Source organism: Carcharhinus amblyrhynchos, chromosome 2 (genome assembly GCF_965287045.1).
Source record: "Carcharhinus amblyrhynchos chromosome 2, sCarAmb.v2.hapA, whole genome shotgun sequence".
Taxonomy (NCBI): Eukaryota; Metazoa; Chordata; class Chondrichthyes; order Carcharhiniformes; family Carcharhinidae; genus Carcharhinus; species Carcharhinus amblyrhynchos.
In genome coordinates this window covers 144615476-144636432 of record NC_137325.1, presented here as the reverse complement: position 1 = coordinate 144636432, position 20957 = coordinate 144615476, and the positions used below count along the sequence as shown (strand labels likewise).

The following is a 20957-nucleotide window of genomic DNA, read 5'->3' as shown; positions in this document are numbered from 1 at the left end:
TTTAAGGACTTCTTCATTATGCATTGTATTCTGAGGCACATCAAAATCCAAATCATCTGGATTTGATTACTCACTCTGAGGGGCAGTAACTAATACCTGTTTGTCCAATTCCCTTTCCCTGTCATAGTACTGTTTTGATGTGGGTATGCCGGCGTTGGACTGGAGTAAACACAGTAAAAAGTCTGACAACACCAGGTTTTAGTCCAACCTATTTATTTGATAATATACTCACAAGCTTTCGGGGTTAGTCCCTTCGTCAGGTGAATGGAGAGTTCTGGCCTCAGACAGAGCATATAAAGCACAGACAGTTTAGAGATTACTGATTAGAATGCGAATCCTTACACCTAACCTGCTGTTCAAGACCTGAAGTGGCTGATAATGTGCTCCTTCCACTCACATTATCAGCCACTTCAGGTCTTGAACAGCAGGTTAGGTGTAAGGATTCGCATTCTAATCAGTAATCTCTAAACTGTCTGTGCTTTATTTGCTCTGTCTGAGGCCAGAACTCTCCATTCACCTGACGAAGGGACTAATCCCGAAAGCTTGTGAGTATATTATCAAATAAATAGGTTGGACTAAAACCTGGTGTTGTCAGACTTTTTACTATAGTACTGTTTTAGCATGGTCACATGGCATACTCTAAACATTCTTTTCTTATCTGGCATCTTTACCAGATAATTCACCAGATTTAACTTCTCAATCTGATAGGGATCACTTACCCTTCCTTTGAAGTGATCTCCTACCACAGGTAATAGCACCAATACTTTATTCCCAGGGGCAAACGTTCAAATTTTAGATTTCTCATCTGCTTCTTGCTTCATTAAGTGGTGTGTCACCTTCAAATGTTGTCCCAATAATTCATCTATTCTGTTTAATCTTTCTCTCACCTCAGATACATAATCCAGCTGTGAGATCTCTGACTTTGATATACCAACTTTTTCTTAATTAATTAATTTTAAAGGCCCTCTTATTTTCCACTCCATTCAAACGGAGTAAACTGAGTTGATTCATTTGAAGCATCTATATAATATAAATGGGATACCTTTATCCCAATCATTTGGGTAATCCTGGCAATAAGCCCTTAACATGGTCTTTTGGGTCTGATGCCATCTTTCCAATGCGCCCTAGGATTCAGGATGATACAGACCCGGTGTAAAGTGTCTGATGCCTAAACTATTCTTGACCTCCTTAAATAATAATTTGACAGTAAAATTGGACCCTTCGTCTGATTGAATCTCCTTATATAATCCATAATGGATAAGGAAAGCGAGCAAGTCCTCCACATCCCATTTTGCCTTGACATTCCATAATGGAATTGCCTCCAGAAACCTGGTGGACACATCCATTATGGTGAGCTAATACCGGTTCCCACTTTTGGTTTTAGGGAGGGGACCTACACAATCAATTATAACTCATGTAAAAGATTCTTCAAATGCAGAAATTGGCATCAAAGTCGCTGGTTATATCACTGCTTGCGGCTTTCCTACCATCTGACACATGCGAAGGTACGGTAAAATTCAACTACATCTTTATGTAATCCAGGCCAATAAAAATGCTTCTGTATCTTAACTTGAGTCTTCCTCACTTCAAGATGACCTCCACAGGTAACTTGTGTGCTACCCACAATATTTCCTGTCTCTACCGGCAGCACAATCTGGTGAACTTCCACCCATTTCTCACCTGCACTAACCTGCCAAGGTCTTCATTTCTGCCTTAAAATTTTATCCTTAAGGTAATAGTATTCTGATTCCTTTACTGAGTAGGCTTTATGATATAAATCCTTTATTGTCTCATCTTTCTGCTGTAACTCCATTAATCTTTCAGAACTAAACACCTCTGCCTGATCCTCTAGCTGTTTAGGTTTTTCCTTTACCATCACATCAAACAGAGCGTCAGCTAAGTGGACCTCAACTCCTTCATCTTTTCCTTTTGTTCTCCCTTCCTGTTTTAACTTACGGTTGAGGATCTTGTCACCTCACAGTCCAGAAAAATTCCAGAGTATTTTTCTTTTAACTCCTCAGTTCCCTGATTTTCTTTTGGTTGTTCCACTACAATGGGCATCACTGCCACCTGTGATCTGGCTATATAGCTTCCAAAAATAAACTGTACTTCTGAAATAGCCAGGTTTTCCATTACTCCCACTATCATTTCCCCAGTCATGATTGGACTTTCTAGCCTTACGTTACACAGGGGAACACTACTCCTCTTGCCATCTATTCCACTGATTACTACTTTTTCAGAAAGAGTGCAAATATTTATATTTCTTACAATTAGAGACAGATTAGCACCCGTATCTCTCAATATTTTAAGCTCTTTACCTACTCCCCCTGTTCTACCTGAGTAAATCTTACCCACACAGGCTAAGCCTTTGAAAAAATCGGGCACTATCATACTATCTAGCCTGTGCCTAGGCTGTGCACTTTCCTTCAGCTTCTCGACTTCTCTTGAGATTTCCTTCACTGCCTTAACTAATCTAACTGGTTGAGTCTCTTTTACCATATCCTTTTTCCCAGTCATTTCTTAAGCCATAAGCAATGTGACTTTGTGTCTTTCTCTGCCCATTGAAGTGGTGGAGGCTGCCTCGCTAAATATTTTTAAGAAGCGGGTTGATGGGTTTTTGATAAGAGAAGGGATTAAGGGTTATGGGGAGAGGGCGGGAAAGTGGAACTGAGCCACGACAGATCAGCCATGATCTTATTGAATGGCGGGGCAGGCTCGAAGGGCTAGATGGCCTACTCCTGCTCCTATTTCTTATGTTCTTATGTTCTTATGTTCTTATGAAAAAAACCTGATGTCTTTCATCTCTTTTCCACCCTCTTGGATTTTTTTTCACAAACTTTCCCAGCGTGTTCTACTTTTTGTTTTTCATTGAAGGATCTCCCTCTTTCCCAATTTCTATCCCTCATGGAATGAAATTGCTGTGGAAGCTAGATTTCAATTAGTGTCATAGAGGTTTACAGCATGGAAACAGGTGCAATTTGTCCATGCCACCCTTTTTTTAAATGTCTAAACTAGTCCCAATTGCCCATATTTGACCCATATTTCTCTATACCCATCTTATCCATGTAACTAATAAAGTCATTGATGCACTAATGTTTATTCATCTGCCATCTCTGCAGCTCTTCTTGATGTTTGGACTTTTTGTTCTTCAACATGAATTCTTATCACTTCTGGAAGTGAGTTTTTAAACTCCTCCAGCAGAATAATATCTCTAAGAGCCTCATGTATCTTTTCTATCTTTAATCCTTTCACCCATCTATCAAAGTCGCTCTGTTTAATTCTTTCAAACTCGATATAAATCTGACCTGGTTCCTTTCTTACATTTCTGAACCGTTGTCTATATGCTTCTGGTAGAAATTCATCGACATTCAAAATAGCCCATTTTACTTCTTGTTTCTTGACACTTCCTCTGACAGCCCTACAAACACCTCAATAGCCCTGCCTTCCATTTTGGTCTGAATTAACATTACTCACAGCTTCTCTGGCCAGTTCATCTGTGTAGCCAATTTCTCAATGGAAATAAAAAAGGCTTCTGCATCTTTTTCATCAAATTTTGGTAATGTTTGGACATATTTGTATATATCCCTCCCAGGCAGTTGACTATGTTGAATTTGCTCATTATCACTTTTAGCTTGACTCCTGTCATTTGAAGTCTTTTTGCTTCAAGTTCCAACTTCATTTTTTCCAACTTGAACAATCGTTCCCTTTCTTCGCTCTCTGAACCCCAACCTTTTAAGTTCACTTTCTAACTCCAATTGTTTCATGTGCAATTTAATTTTTTCTATCTTCACTGTTTCTCTGATATACCTAAATGCTTGGCTAACTGCCATTACAATTTCAGCTTTCTCATTACCACTGGTTAAACCCAATTTAGTGGACCCAATTCTCCCAAAAAAATTCGAAGTGCTGAATTAGTGGGAAAAATGGTGCAATTTGCAGTTTTTTTTCAATGGGAGTTCAGACTCAAGTCACCCACACTCTGTGCAATGCAGAAGTCACAATCATGAATATCATCAAAAACTCAGGGCCTATTCACACCAAAATCTGACAATTCCAGTCCTCAGCGCATGCGCAGTGGCCCCAAACTGTCAGACTGCAATTTGCTGGCCAGTTCAATTGCTGGCCAGCCTGGGGCCACCACACAGCTGCCCCACGCGACACTCTCATTGCCCAATCGTGCTTACACAAGCAATCCTGAGCCAGCCCCGATCTACCCCAGCAGCGACGATTCCTCCCCCCACCACAAGTCTGCCCTAATTGCTAGCTTCCCTCCAGCCCCACTGATCCTACCTACAGAGTGGCAGTGGGACCTCCCCACCCCCACCAATCGCCCCTAGGCCCTTCCCAGAATAGACCTTGCTCATGCCCACTAGGCCTAATGCCCAGTCGGCAGTGCCAAGGTACCCCCAGAGCATGCACACTCTGCCCCTTGGGCAGTCCCGGGGGCACAGGCTGGCACTGTCAGGGTGCCCATGTCCAGGGGGGCACCACCCTCCCCGCCACCCGACTCCCTAGGGGGTCCTGATTGCTCCCCTTCACGCCAGCGGGGTCTCCCGCTAGTTCCCTGCAAGTGGGGAGCTATTCTGAACCCCACTGGAGTGAAACACTCCTGGCGAGTTGGGAGAAGCTATCGGGCCCAGAGAATTCAGTCCCAGGCCCAATAATGACATTTAAAATAGATTAAAAATAGATTTAAATCACTTACCTTGTCTTCCCACTGATTTCCAGCATGGTCTCGATTGCACCTACTCTCTGGCTGTGGGAGATGCGTGTGCGTTGGGAAGGCATGTGCAAATCCCATGAAATGGCTGACACATGCATCTCCCAATCCAACGCGCCAGAAAATGTGCACATTGCAATGGGAGAATCAGCCTGTTTGCTAATTTTACAAATGTCATATTTTTCTGTCTTTCTAAACTTTCTTGGCAAATTTGGAGAGCATCTTCAACCTCCAGAACCTCTAAGCGTAAACACTAAGAGCCATTTCCCCACTTTTGATTTCAGCAACAAGCCACTGAATTGAACAGATTTTCCAGTTCTCACTTAAGGTTTATTTAAAGATCTTGGACTGTTCAAATCCCAGACCCAGCCCCCAATTTGTTATGTAGCAGAAGTTGATCCTGCCTCTGAGATCTATCACCAAAACACCCAAAGAGGAGTATCTCATCTTATCTGTAAAAAGTGTGTGTGAAGAGGTGTTAATTGCTCTTCAGCAACTTCTAGTGGTTAAATATGAAATAAATCCCTGACACTCTTTCTAAAATAAACACATAACAATTTATTTATCTAACAAACAGTGAACAAGTTAAATAAACTATGAACAAACCGAATAAATCCTTCCTAACTATTAACCATTCTCAAATAAAACAAGATTCTAAAACAGGTATGCTATTCAAATAATTATAACTCACATTCATTAACTAAAATAGAATTTAGTCACTCTGTAAATTATAACCTGTTTTTGTGTCTTCTGGAATATTCTGGGCCTTCTCTGTTGATTCTTCTGTCTGGGACTTTTTTCTGCTTTGGGACCTTTGTTATCTAGATGGTGCTTTTTCTAAAACTTAGATGAAGCTATGAGAGCCAGCGATGCTCTACCAAGAGCGTTGAGAGCTGTTAGCTCCAGCAGATGGCAATTACTCTACTTCTTTGATCCATTCCCCCTTCTTTTATACCCATTGTGGACAGAAAAAGAATGGCTACAATAATAATTTAACAACAATAATGGCAATAGTGGCTTTAAAATGGTATTTCTGGCTGACAGCTAATATGCTGGGAATTTTGGTCAACTTGTACATTAAAACCAGATGCAAGTTGTAAAGAGAATTAGGTCTGGGAGTTGTGATCTGAAGCTTCCTGTGTTGGCCCAGAAAAGGGAAGCTGTTTACATTAACTGAGACAATGTGACTCTGATTTTTATGGCTATCATGTATACATGTCAAATGAACTAAGCATCATGGCATCATTTGAAAGTAATTTCATTGGATGTTCAAGCCATGTGATCAGTTTCTGGTTAAATAGTTGGCTGGATGACAGAGAATCTTCCAGAAGCAAGGGGAGAATTGTGGATAAAAGGCACTGCAGTCCTTTGTTTGACAGCGATAACTCGAAGAGATCAACCATCACAAGAAGAAGACTTGTACCCTGAAAGATTGCTGTAGACAGCGGGCAGTGTCAGGAATGGGCAGCAGAGTGAGAGGGAAGCAGAGTGAGCTGTAAGGGCTTTGGATCACAGGGCTTTGGAGAAAAGGGCAGGGTAAGTTTAAATTCTTGGCTGTGTTTAGAAATCACGAGGAGACTGGGATGGAGGGGCATGTGATGTGCTGTTTCTGTATGATGTGGAGCTGGTGGACCCCAAGGTCCTTCCCAATGACCATGTCTGCACTAAGTGCTGGTTGCTTGAAGAGCTCCAGCTCAAAATAAACAAACTGAACTGAGCTTCAGACACTGAGGCTCATCAGGGAGAGGGAGTGTAACCTGGATAATGGGGTACAAGAGAGATTCACACCCCCTAGACTGGCTAACTCTGAGGTTCAGGAACAAGAAGGTGCTGCTGAGGGGAGTAATGGTGGGAGGAAGGAGGGGAGGGGGGGAGCGGGGAGGAAGGAGGGGAGGGGGGGAGCGGGGAGGAAGGAGGGGAGGGGGGGAGCGGGGAGGAAGGAGGGGGGGACCCAAAGGCCTCAGCCCCTGTATCTGCATAACAGGTTTGAGGTTCTCGCTCCCAGTGTGAACAAGAACGAGGGCTGTAAGGTTGATGAGCAAACTGCCCAAGGTACAGTGGTGCAGACACAGGACAAAGAGGAAAAAGTAAAGAGGAATGTAGTGGTAATTGGGGATTGTGTAGTTAGGGGCATAGACACAGTCCTTTGTGACAATGATAAAGAATACAGAAGGGTATGTTGTCTGCCTGGTGCTCGGGTCCAAGATGTCTCATCTGAGCTGCGGAGGAACCTGGAGTGGGAGGGTGAGACTCCAGACGTTGTGGTACATGTGGGTGCCAATGACATAGGCAAAATGGGAACTAAGGATCTGCAGAAGGAGTATGATAATCTGGGAACCAAATTAAAAAGCAGAACCGACAAGGTGGTTATCTCTGGATTACTACCTGAACCACGTGAAAATTGGCACAGGGTAAATAGGATTAAAGAGATGAGTGGGTGGCTCAGGGATTGGTGTGGGAGGAATGGGTTTGAATTTATGGGGCATTGGCACCAGTATTGGGGCAGATGGGATGGACTTAGTCTGAACCGTGCTGGGACCAGAGTCCTGGCGAATTGTATAACTAGGACTGTAGATAGGGCTTTAAACTAATTAGAGGGGGGGAGGATGCAGGGGTGGGAGAAATTACAAAATCTAAAATAAAAGAGAAGGTACGGGCGCGGGAAAATGTTGAGGATGTCCCAGTAATAAAAGGAGTAGGGGGTATGAGAAAGGTTAGTAGCGTAGCTTCAAATACGGTCCAGATAAAGGCTGGTATAAAGACACTTTACCTGAATGCACGAAGCATTCAGAACAAAGTGAATGAGCTGATGGCGCAGATCAGCACAAATGGGTATGATCTAGTGGCCATTATGGAAACATGGTTGCAGGGTGACAGGGACTGGGAGCTGAATGTCCAGGCGTATCAAGTGTTTAGGAAGGATAGACGGGAGAAAAAGGGGGTGGGGTAGCTCTGTTAATTAAGGATAATATCAGGGCGGTAGTAAGGGAAGATATAGGCTCCAAAGAGCAAAATGTGGAATTGTTGCGGGTGGAGATAAGGAATAGTAAGGGAAGACACCTGTGGGTGTGGTCTATAAGCCCCCAAATAATAACTTAAGAGGTGGGGCGGGCTATAAACAAGCAAATAAATGATGCGTGCAGAAATGGAACGGCAATAATTATGGGGGATTTTAATCTGCATATTGATTGGTTGACCCAAGTCGGACACGGTGGGCTTGAGGAAGAGTTCTTGGAATACCGTCGGGATAGTTTCCTTGAACAGTGTGTGACGAAACCTATGAGGGAGCGAGCCAACTTAGATCTGGTGTTGTGTAACGAGGCAGGTAGAATTAGGGATCTTCTTGTGAGGGATCCTCTTGGAACGAGTGATCATTGTATGGTTGAGTTTTTGATGCAGATGGAGGATGAGAAAGTAGGATCCCGAACCTGTGTCCTCTGTTTGAACAGAGGGGAGTACGATAAGATGAGAGAGGAATTGGCAAATGTGGATTGGGGGCGCAGATTGGTTGGTAGGATGGCTGAGGAACAGTGGAGGATTTTTAAGGAGATTTTTTTAGGTACTCAGCAGAAATATATTCCGATGGTAAAGAAGGAATGTAGGAGAAGGGATAACCAACCGTGGTTATCGAAGGAAATAAAGGAGAGTATTAAATTAAAAGCTGATGCATTCAAGAGTGGCTAAAAATAGTGGGCGATTAGAAGACTGGGAAAAATTTAAAAATCAACAAAGAATGACTAAGCAGGTGATAAAGAAAGGAAAGAAAGACTATGAAGCTAAACTAGCACTAAATATAAAAAAGGACAGTAAAAGTTTTTACAAATATATAAAGAGGAGGAGGCTGGCTAGAGTGAATGTTGGACCCTTAGAGGATGAGAGGGGGGATTTAGCAGTGGGAGATGAGGAAATGGCTGAGGTCTTAAATAATTTTTTTGCCTCGGTCTTCACGGAGGAGGACACAAATAGTTTCCCAGATCTTAAAGATAGAAGGATGGTAGGAGTTGAGGGCCTGAATGCGATTACTGTCACTAGAGAGGTCATGCTTGATAGACTAATGGGACTGAAGGTGGACAAGTCCCCAGGACCGGATGGAATGCATCCCAGGGTTCTGAAAGAAATGGCAGAGGTGATAGTGGATGCCTTAGTAATTATTTACCAAAATTCACTGGATTCCGGGGAAGTGCCGGAAGATTGGAAAACGGCTAATGTTACGCCGCTGTTTAAAAAAGGTGGCAGACAAAAGGCAGGGAATTATAGTCCGGTTAGTTTAATGCCTGTAGTTGGAAAAATGCTTGAATCTGTCATCAAAGAAGAAATAGCGAGGCACCTAGAAAAGAATGGTTTGATAGAGCAGACGCAGCACAGATTCATTAAGGGAAAGTCGTGTTTGACAAATTTATTGGACTTCTATGAGAATGTCACTGGTGCGGTAGACAGAGGGGAACCAGTGGATGTGGTGTTTAAAAGGCGTTTGATAAGGTGCCTCATAAAAGGTTGCTACAGAAGGTTAGGGTGCATGGAGCTGGGGGTAAGGTGTTAGCGTGGACAGAGGATTGGTTGTCTAATAGGAAGTAGAAAGTTGGTATCAATGGCGGTTCTGATTGGCGGTTGGTGATTAGTGGAGTGCTGCAGGGATCGGTGCTGGGGCCTCAGCTATTTACCATTTATATAGATGATCTGGAGGAGGGGGCTGAGTGCAGGGTGACGAAATTTGCTGATGACGTGAAGATGAGCGGAAAAGCAAATTGCGTGGAGGGTGTGGAAAGTCTGCAGAGGGATCTGGATAGGCTGAGCGAGTGGGCGAGGGCCTGGCAGATGGAGTATAATGTCAGCAAGTGTGAGGTTATCCACTTTGGCAGAAATAATAGTAGGAGGGATTACTATTTAAAGGGCGAAAAGCTGCAGCATGCTACGGTGCAGAGGGACCTGGGGGTCCTTGTGCATGAGTCGCAGAAACCCAGTCTGCAGGTGCAGCAGGTGATCAAGAAGGCGAATGGAATGCTGGCCTTTATAGCAAGGGGGATAGAATATAAAAGTAGGGAAGTCTTGCTGCAACTGTACAGGGTACTGGTGAGGCCGCAGCTGGAGTACTGTGTGCAGTTTTGGTCGCCGCACTTGCGGAAGGATATATTGGCCTTGGAGGGAGTGCAGAGGAGGTTCACTAGGCTGATACTGGAGATGAGGGGGTTGGACTATGAAGAGAGACTAAATAGACTGGGTCTGTACTCGTTGGAGTTTAGAAGGATGAGGGGGGATCTTATAGAGAAGTATAAGATAATGAAACGGATAGATAGGGTAGAAATAGAGAGGTTCTTCCCGCTTAGAAAGGATAGCAGGACTAGAGGGCACAACCTCAAGATAAGGGGGGGGCAGTTTAGATTGGAGTTGAGGAGGAACTTCTTCACTCAAAGGGTGGTGAATCTCTGGAATTCTCTGCCCGTTGAAGTGGTGGAGGCTACCTCGCTAAATATATTTAAGTCACGGTTAGATATGTTTTTGATAGACAAGGGAATTAAGGGTTATGGGGAGAAAGCGGGAAAGTGGAACTGATCCACTTCAGATCAGCCATGATCTTATTGAATGGCGAATGGGATGCTGGCTTTCATCGCGAGGGGGATTGAATATAAAAGTAGGGAGGTCTTGCTGTGGCTGTATAGGGCGTTGGTGAGGCCGCAGCTGGAGTACTGTGTGCAGTTTTGGGCGCCGTACTTGCGCAAGGATATTTTAGCCTTGGAGGGAGTGCAGAGGAGGTTTACTAGGCTGATTCCGGAGTTGAGGGGGTTGAGCTATGAGGAGAGGCTGAATAGATTAGGCTTGTACTCGTTAGAGTTTAGAAGAATGAGGGGAGATCTCATTGAGACGTATAAGATGATGAATGGGATGGATAGGATAGAGGTGGAGAGACTCTTCCCGCTCAGAAAGGATAGTAGGACTAGGGGACATAGCCTCAAGATAAAGAGGGGGCGGTTTAGAACAGAGTTGAGGAGGAACTTCTTCGCTCAAAGGGTGGTGAATCTCTGGAATTCTCTGCCCGTTGAAGTGGCGGAGGCTGCCTCGCTAAATATTTTTAAGAAGCGGGTTGATGGGTTTTTGACAAGAGAGGGGATTAAGGGTTATGGGGAGAGGGCGGGAATGTGGAACTGAGCCACAACAGATCAGCCATGATCTTATTGAATGGCGGGGCAGGCTCGAAGGGCTAGTTGGCCTACTCCTGCTCCTATTTCTTATGTTCTTATGTTCTTATGAATGGCGGGGCAGTCTCAAAGGGCTAGATGGCCTACTCCTGCTCCTAGTTCTTATGTTCAGAGAAGAAGATAGATTCTAGATCAAGATTATTTCTTGGCCAAGGTTTTCCAAACTTGTTACTCTGTATTTTCAGTTAAATTGTTAAAGTTGATGTTCAGTTAATGTTAAAGCGCATTTTAAGAGTTAAAGTTCAGTTGAAAGGTGATGTTCAGTTAGAGTTAAATTTCAGTAAAGAGTTAATGAGTTGCAACTGTTCATGTTTGAGTTGGTATGAGATGTGTTTAAAAAAAGAAACAACTGAATTACTGTCCTTGTTTGACTCTTTAAACTGGAATGCTTGGAAAGTGTTTAAATTAAAGCTGCATTACACCGTGATGATATATTAATATTTTTTACAATCGGATTGGTCCTCGTTTGTCAAAACCATCAGATTTAAATTTAATAGGTTTTTGGTATCTAAGTGCTTGATTCAAACGCCTGTTGTGTTGGTAAAAACTGGTTGGCCTTTCGATACTAACATTTCAGTTTGGGCTCCCTGTGTACTTGCATTTTTTAAAAAGCATAGAAAAAGCAGCACCTTTTAAAGGGACTAGGCAATGCCTTCCCCCCTAGCAGTTTACAATTTTCCCATTCTTACAAACACCAAATTCTGATGTCTTATCTCCCGATCTACAATTACCCTACCCAACTTCATAATATATATTAATAACTTGGAAGAGGGAACTGAAAAATATTATTTCCAAATTTGCAGCTAATATAAAGTTGGATTGAAGGCTGAACTCTAAGGAGGTTGCAGAGATGATTTAGACAGGCAGAGCATGTTGGCATATGCATGGCAGATGCAGTATAATGTGGATAAATGTGAGAATATACACTTTGGTAGCATTAACAGGAAAGCAGATTATTTGAATAGGTGTAAATTGAGAAAGGTGGATACACAGCAAGCCCTTGGTGTCTTTTTCTATACTTGTTATCTCTACCACATACAGGCACAAGGGCAGCAGATACAAGGGAACACCACCACCAGACCACCACCAGCAAGCTACTGTGCAAGCCACATATCCTCTTAAGAAGTCTCACAACACCAAGTTAAAATCGTTCCTCAGCTGAGCAGCTCTCCAAAAGCTTGTGATTCCAAATAAACCTGTTGGACTTTAACCTAGTGTTGTGAGACTTCCTACTGTGCCCACCCCAGTCCGTCACCACCATCTCCACATCATGCCACATCATCTTAACATGGAACTACATGATCACTCCTCCAGAGTCACTGTGTCAAATATGGAATGTATTTTCTAACAGCACTAAATTGACTGACACTACATGGGCGAAAATTATTCCAAGATAAGGCTCAGCTCCACCTTTTGAAAGATAATTCAGGGACAGCAGCAAATGCTGGTGTTGCCAACAGCACTCAATCCTTTAACAAAAAAAATCCTAAGAACTATCTTAATTCAAGTATATGGGGTACAGGAGAGAGCCAAATAATTTCCTTCTGAGCTGGAAATTTATTGGACCACAAAAAAGGTATCCTGAACCCTTCAAAAAAATATAGAGCTCCACTTAAACAGACTGACCTCAGCAATATTGGCATTGATATCAGCTATTCTGAATCCATACAATCGGATCTTGTCAGTGAAGATGTAAGTCAAAATTCGACGATCTAACTGAAAGGCAATTTCTCCAAGAACACGATTCATTGTATCTGGTTCTGTAAGAAATAATCAAATTCAGTGGAATCGCATCAAAGTGTAGTAAATCATTCAGTTCAGCTGAATGTTCACTTTCTTCAAAGTCAGCCAGTGAAACCATTAACCGAAAGACAGTTAAGATTGACAGTTTCATAATCCAAAACTTATTTCAGGGCCCAAACAAACCATGTTCATATTTTAACACTCTTCACTCTAAAGCAAAAATTAACATAATAGGGGGGCAGCGTGCTGAGCAGGCCACTGCACATGCACTTATCTGTCAGTAGGGAGATTGGGACATATATACTGGCTGTTCACCATTGGCCTCCCAATATCCTCCCTCACCACCGATCAGCCCGCTAATTATATTGAAATTCAGATTTAAATATTGTCATCAACCTCATGCTGATTTCTGGTGCGAGGCTGACTACGGCATAAAAAAGTGGCCTGGGAAAGTCGAGATTAGCTGGATGCTAGTGACGAATCCCGCTACAGCCCCACCGCTCAAGCAGCACAGCGGGCTGGGAAAATCGTGCCCAATTAGTTTTTTCATGCTTTAATTCAATCATTATTTGCCAATACGCTAAGCATACTAAGGGAAGGAAGAGGCAACCATGGCTGACAAGGGCAGCATGGTGGCACAGTGATTACAACTGCTGCCTCACTCATTCAGTGCTAGGCATCTGGGTTCAATTCCAGCCTCGGGTCACTCTCCAAATTTTGTGTGGAGTTTACACATTCTCCTCATGTTTGTGTGGATTTCCTCTGGGCGCTTTGGTTTTCTCCCACAATCCAAAGATGTGCGGGTTAGGTTGATTGGCCATGCTAAATTGACCCTAGTGTCAGGGATTAGCAGGGTGAATGTGCGGGGTTACGGCAATAGAGCCTGGGTGGGATTGTGGTGAATGCAGATTCAAAGGGCCGAATGGTCTCCTTTTGTACTGTAGGGACTCTATGATTCCAGGACAGCATGAAAGTAAAAAAAAACATACAAGGTAGTGAAGCTTAGTGGGAAGCCAGGGATTCGAAAACTTTTAAAGACCAACTGAGGATAACTGAAAAAGAAATAAGGAGGGAGGAGCTGAAATGTAAGGGTGAGCTAGCTAGAAGTATAAATGAAGAGTGCAAGAGATTTTTTAGATATATCAATGGTAAAAGAGAGGCAAGAGTTTACATCGGACCACTGGAAAATGAGGAACAAAGAAATTGTGGAGGAACTGAATAGGTACTTTGCGTTAGTCTTCACAGTGAAAGAAACCAGTAACAAAAAACAAAGAACAAAGAAAAGTACAGCATAAAATCAGGCCCTTCGGCCCTCCAAGCCTATGCCAACCTTGATGCCCTTACTAAAAAAACCTTCTGCCTGTACTCAGTCTGTATCCCTCTATTTCCTCTCTGTTCATGCAGCCATCCAGATGCCTCTTAAATGTTGCTAAAATGGCTGCTTCCACCACATCCTTTGGCAGCATGTTCCAAGCACCCACCACTGTGTGTGTGAAAAACTAACCCACACATACAGTCATAGAGGTTTACAGCATGGAAACTGGCCCTTCAGCCCAACTTGTCCATACCGCCCTTTGTTTTTAACCACTAAGCTAGTCCAATTGCCCAAATCTGGCCCATATCCTTCTATACCTATCGTACCCATGTAACAGCCAAAACACTTTTTAGAAGACAAAATTGTATCTGCCTCTACTACTACTTCTAGCAGCTTGTTCCAGACACTCACCACCCTCTGTGTGAAAAAATTGCCCCTCTGGGTCATTTTCTATCTCTCCCCTCTCACCTTAAATCTATGCCCCCTAGATTTAGACTCCCCTACCTTTGAAAAAGATTATCGACTATCCAGCTGATCTATGTCCCTCATTACTTTGTAGACCTTTAGAAGATCGCCCCTCAGCCTTCTATGCTCCAGAGAAAAAAGTCTCAGTCTATCCAGCCTCTCCTTATAACTCAAACCTTCAAGTCCTGGTAGCATCATAGTAAATCTTTTCTGCACTCTTTCTAGTTTAATAATATCCTTTCTTTAATAGGATGACCAAAAATGTACACAGTATTCCAAGTGATGCCTTACCAATGTCTTGTATAACTTCAATAAGACATCCCAACTCCTGTATTCAGTGTTCTGGCCAATGAAATCAAGCATGCTGAATGCCTTCTTCACCACTCTGTCCACCCGTGACTCCACTTTCAAGGAGCTATGAACCTGAACCCTAGATCTTTTTGCTCTGTAACTCTCCCCAACGCCCTACCATTAACTGAGTAAGTCCTGCCCTGGTTCAATCTACCAAAATGCTTCACCTCGCCCTTAAATTTTCCCCTCTCATTTTGAACATGTGCCCCCTTGTAATTGACTCTTCCACTCTTGGACAAACCCTCTGACTATCCACCTTGTCCATGAATCTCATAATTTTGTAGACATCCATCAGGTCTCCCCTCAGCCTTGTCTTTCCACTGAAAACAATCCTAGTCTATTCAATGTCTCCTCACAGCCAACACCCTTGAGACCAGGCAACATCCTGGTGAATCTTCTTTGGCTCTTGCCAAAGCTTCCACATCCTTCTGTTACGGTGGTGACCAGAACTGCATGGAATACTCCAAATGTGGCCTAACCAAGGTTTTAAACAAAGAACAACCCAGCACGGGAAACAGGCCCTTCGGCCCAACGAGCCCGCGCCGCCGCATCGCCCTACACCTATTCTACCCTGCATGTCTACGAATGGGACCCTACTCAGTCAGATTCAGGGAAGAAATAGTGTCAATTTGGTGGAAACCAATTAGCCTAAGAGCACATCTTTGGGGTGTGGGAGGAAACCGGAGCGCCCGGAGGAAACCCACGCAACCACAGGGAGAATGCGCAAACTCCCACAGACACAGGCCCAAATCCATGTATCTGCACAGCTAGCAGTGCTAGTCACTGAGCTGTTGTGGAGCCCGTCTATCGGTCCAGGATCAAGCACACACACCGACATGAAGTACTAGGCCACTCCTGGACTTCCAAGAGCAGCCCACGCACAACCCGCCGTGTGCATGCCCCTCGCTTGACACGAGGTGGACCTCCACCTGTGGAATAAAGACAAAACATATTAGTTATACAGCCTGCCCTTCCGGTGTCTCCCGAGGTTTAACCCTATTTAATAGCCCCTACCATATCCCTCCATTCCCGTTTCACTCATATGCCTATCTAACTGCAACTTAAACGAGTCCAACGTGCCTGCCTCCACCACCCTACTCGGTAGCGCATTCCAGACCCCCACAACTCTCTGTGTAAAGAACCTTCCTCTTACCTCCAAATTATACCTCCCCCCCCTCACCCTTAAGTGATGACCTCTTGTGTTCGTACCCAGTCTAGGGAGCAGTCTCTCACTATTAACTCTATCTATTCCCTTCAGTATCTTATATACCTCTATCATGTCCCCTCTCAATCTCCTTCTTTCCAAGGAGAATAGCCCCAGTCTCTTCAGTCTCTCCTCGTAACCCAGTCCCCCCATGCCAGGCAACATCCTGGTAAACCTCCTCTGCACCCTTTCCAGAGACTCCATGTCCTTCCGGTAATAAGGTGACCAGAACTGGACGCAGTACTCCAAATGCGGTCTAACCAACGTTCTGTATAACTGAAGCATTAGACGGCAGCTCTTATACTCTAAGCCCCTTCCTATAAAGGCTAACATCCCATAAGCCTTCCTAACAACGTTCTCCACTTGTGACACAACCTTCATGGATTTGTGGACCTGCACTCCCAGGTCTCTCTGTACGTCTATACTCCTAATCGGCCTACCTTTTATCACATAGCTCCTCTCTGCATTATTCCTTCCAAAATGCATCACCTCGCATTTGTCAGGATTAAATGCCATCTGCCACCTATCTGCCCACTGCACCAACCTATCTATATCCCGTTGTACCACCTGACAATCCAGTTCTGTACCCGCCAACCCTGCCATCTTGGTGTCATCAGCAAACTTGCTGATCACACCACCTACTCCCTCTTCTAAGTCATTTATGTAGACTACAAAGAGGAGAGGTCCCAGTACCGAGCCCTGCGGCACACCACTGGTCACTGGCCTCCAGCCCGACAAGGTACCCTCCACAACTACCCTCTGTCTCCTATTTCCCAACCAGTTCTCAATCCACCTAACTACCTGGCCTCGTATCCCATGCGCCTTAACCTTTTCTACCAGCCTACCATTATATTGCTACAACATGGTTTCCCAACTCCTGTACCCAATGCCCTGCCACATGCCTTCTTAATTACCTTGGTAACTTGTGTTGCCACTTTTAGAGAACTATGAACCTGCATGCCCAGATCCCTCTGTACGTCAATGTTCCTAATGGTTCTGCAATTTACAGTACAATTCATACCTAAATTTGATCCTCCAAAATGCATTACATTTGTCCGGATTAAACTCCATCTGTCATTTCTGTGCCCAAATCTCCAATCAATCTATATCCTGTTGAATCCTTTGACAATCCTTGGCACAATCAGCAACTCCACCAATCTTCGTGTCATCTGCAAACTTACCAATCAGATCACCCACATTTTCCTCCAGATCATTTTTAATACTATAAATGACATAGTATTTATGATATAGAGGTCCCAGCACAGATCCCTGAGGAATGCCACGAGCTAGAGATCCCTATTCTGAAAAACACCCTTCCACTGCTACTCTGTCTTCTATAACCAAGTCAGTTCTGTGTCCATCTAGCCAGCTTATCCCGAATCCCTTGTCATTTTAGTTCTGTACCAGTCTGCCATGTCAAATGCCTTACTAAAGCTCACATAAGCTACATCCACAGCCTTCCCTCATCAATTTTATTCATCATCTCTTCAAAAGACTCAATCAAGTTGGTGAGAAATGACCTTCTCTGTACAAAACCATGCTGCCTGTCACTAACTAATCCATTTTCCTCTAAATGTGCATATATCCCATCCTTTAGCGACTTTTCCAAAAGCTTCCCCACCGCTGATGTCAGGATCAGCGGCCTATAATTTGTTGGATTATCCCTGCTTCCTTTCTTAAACAAGGGAACAACATTGGCTCTTCTCCAGTCTTCTGGAACCTTGCCTGTGGTCAAAGAGAATGTGAATGTGAAGTCATCTGTTAAGGTCCCAATTATTTTACCCTTTGCTTCCCACAGTAACCTGGGATAGATCCCATCTGGCCCTGGGGACTTGTCTACCTTCATGCAATTTAGGATAGTCAACACTTCCTTCTTTGATATAGAACATAGAACATAACAGCGCAGAACAGGCCCTTCGGCCCACGATGTTGCGCCGACCAGTTGCAAAACAATGACCCACTAACCTAAACCAATCCCTTTTCGTCCATAAACCTATCCACGGATCTCTTAAACGCCCCCAAACTAGGAGCATTTACAACTGCAGCAGGCAGGGCATTCCAATCCCTCACCACCCTCTGGGTAAAGAACCTACCCCTGACATCCGTCCTATAACTACCCCCCCTTAATTTAAAGCCATGCCCCCTCGTGCTAAATTTCTCCATCAGAGGAAAAAGGCTATCACTATCCACCCTATCTAAACCTCTAATCATCTTATATGTTTCAATAAGATCCCCACTTAGCCGCCTTCTTTCCAGCGAAAACAACCCCAAATCCCTCAGCCTCTCCTCACAGGACCTCCCCACCATACCAGGCAACATCCTGGTAAACCTCCTCTGCACCCTCTCCAAAGCCTCCACATCCTTCCTGTAATATGGGGACCAGAACTGCACACAGTACTCCAAGTGCGGCCGCACCAGAGTTGTGTACAGTTGCAACATAACGCTGCGACTCCTAAATTCAATCCCCCTACCAATAAACGCCAAGACACCGTATGCCTTCTTAACAACCTTATCTACTTGATTCCCAACTTTCAGGGATCTATGTACACATACACCTAGATCCCTCTGCTCATCCACACTATTCAAAGTCCTCCCGTTAGCCCTATACTCGACACATCTGTTATTCCTACCAAAGTGAATTACCTCACACTTCTCCACATTAAACTCCATCCGCCACCTCTCGGCCCAGCTCTGCAACCTGTCTAAGTCTCCCTGCAAACTATGACACCCTTCCTCACTATCTACCACACCTCCGGCTTTGGTGTCATCAGCAAATTTACTAATCCACCCAACTATACCCTCATCCAGATCATTTATAAAAATTACAAACAGCAGTGGCCCCAAAACAGATCCCTGAGGCACACCACTCGTAACTGAACTCCATGATGAATATTTACCATCAACCACCACCCTCTGTCTCCTATCCGCTAGCCAATTCCTGATCCAATTCCCTAGATCACCCCCAATCCCATACATCTGCATTTTCTGCAGAAGCCTACCATGGTGAACCTTATCAAACGCCTTACTAAAATCCATATACACCACGTCCACTGCCTTACCCCCATCCACCTCTTTGGTCACTTTCTTAAAAAACTCAATAAGGTTAGTAAGGCACGACCTACCCGCTACAAAACCATGCTGACTATCTCCAATCAATTCATTACTCTCCAAATAACTATAAATCCTACCCCTAATAATTTTTTCTAAAACCTTGCCCACAACAGAAGTAAGACTCACCGGTCTATAATTCCCAGGGAAGTCTCTGTTCCCCTTCTTAAACAATGGGACAACATTCGCTAACCTCCAATCTTCCGGTACTATACCAGAGGCCAACGACGACCTGAAGATCAGAGCCAGAGGCTCTGCAATCACTTCTCTTGCCTCCCAGAGAATCCTGGGGTAAATCCCATCCGGACCAGGGGACTTATCTATTTTCAGACCCTCCAGAATATCCAGCACATCCTCCTTATCAACTGTAACACTGTCAATTCTACTCCCCTGCAACCCAGTGTCCTCCTCAGCTATATCCATGTCCCCCTGCGTGAACACCGAAGAGAAATATTGGTTCAATGCCTCTCCAATCTCCTCCGGTTCCACACATAACTTCCCTCTGCTGTCTATAACTGGCCCTAATCTTGCCCTAACCAACCTTCTGTTCTTGACATACCTATAGAACGCCTTAGAATTCTCCTTAACCCTATCAGCCAAAGTCTTCTCATGTCCTCTTTTAGCCCTTCTTAGCTCACTCTTCAACTCCCTCCTAGCCAATCTAAAGTTTTCTAGTGCACTACCCGAGCCCACACGTCTCATCCGAACATAAGCTTCCTTTTCCCTTTTAACCAACGAAACTACTTTTTTGGTGCACCACGGTTCCCTAGCCCTACCAATTCCTCCTTGCCTGACAGGGACATACCTATCACGGACTCGCAGTAGCTGCTCCTTGAAAAAACTCCACATTTCGGACGTTCCCAGTCCCTGTAATCTCCTAGTCCAACCTATGCTTCCTAATTCTCTCCTAATAGCCTCATAATTACCCTTCCCCCAGCTAAAACCACTGGCCCGAGGTTCATGCCTATCCCTTTCCATCACTAAGGTGAACGTAACCGAATTGTGGTCACTATCACCATAATGCACACCAACTTCCAAGTCTAGCACCTGGTCTGGCTCATTTCCCAGCACCAAATCCAATATAGCCTCACCTCTAGTTGGCCTATCTACATACTGAGTCAAAAAACCTTCCTGCACGCTTTGTACAAAAACTGACCCCTCTAACGAGCTAGAGCTATAACAATTCCAATCAATATTAGTAAAGTTAAAATCCCCCATAACAATTACCCTATTACTTTCACTCCTAACCAGGATCGTCTCCGCAATCCTTTCCTCAACCTCTCTAGAACTTTTAGGTCTATAAAAGACTCCCAACAGGGTGACCTCTCCACTCCTATTTCTAATCTCCGCCCATACTACCTCAACAGACAAGTCCTCATCAAACTTCCTCTCTGACACTGTGATACAGTCCCTGACCAATAATGCTACCCCTCCCCGCCTTCTACCTCCTTCTCTACTCCGACTAAAACATTTGAACCCCGGGACCTGCATCAACCATTCCTGCCCCTGCTCTATCCATGTCTCTGAAATGGCCACAACATCGAAGTCCCAGGTACTGATCCACGCTGCAAGTTCATCCACTTTATTGCGAATACTCCTCGCATTAAAGTATACGCATTTCAAACCCTGCTCCACCCCACCCCTGCGATGCTGTGCATTGCAGTCCCCATCTATGCCCCCCTCACTTTCAACCCTTCTACTCAGGATCCCACCTCCCCCTCCGAATCAGTTTAATATATTGACATTCTCAAGAATGTTCACACACCTGTCCCTAACCTCAACATCCATCATATTCTTCTACTTGATGAATACCAAAAAAAAGTATTCATTAAGGATTTCATCCACTTCCTGTGATTC

The 20957-nt window shown here is 44.2% G+C and overlaps 1 protein-coding gene across 2 annotated transcripts in view; it reads right to left on the bottom strand.

The window, feature by feature from the left end:
- LOC145361759 (speriolin-like protein) overlaps window positions 1-20957 on the bottom strand; it is a 114711-nt gene that overhangs the window by 17518 nt on the left and 76236 nt on the right. For both annotated transcript variants that reach the window (XM_080217725.1, XM_080217717.1), the window contains exon 5: window positions 12541-12674. In XM_080217725.1, the coding sequence (XP_080073851.1) occupies window positions 12541-12674 (134 nt within the window). The remainder of the gene's footprint in view (window positions 1-12540; window positions 12675-20957) is intronic.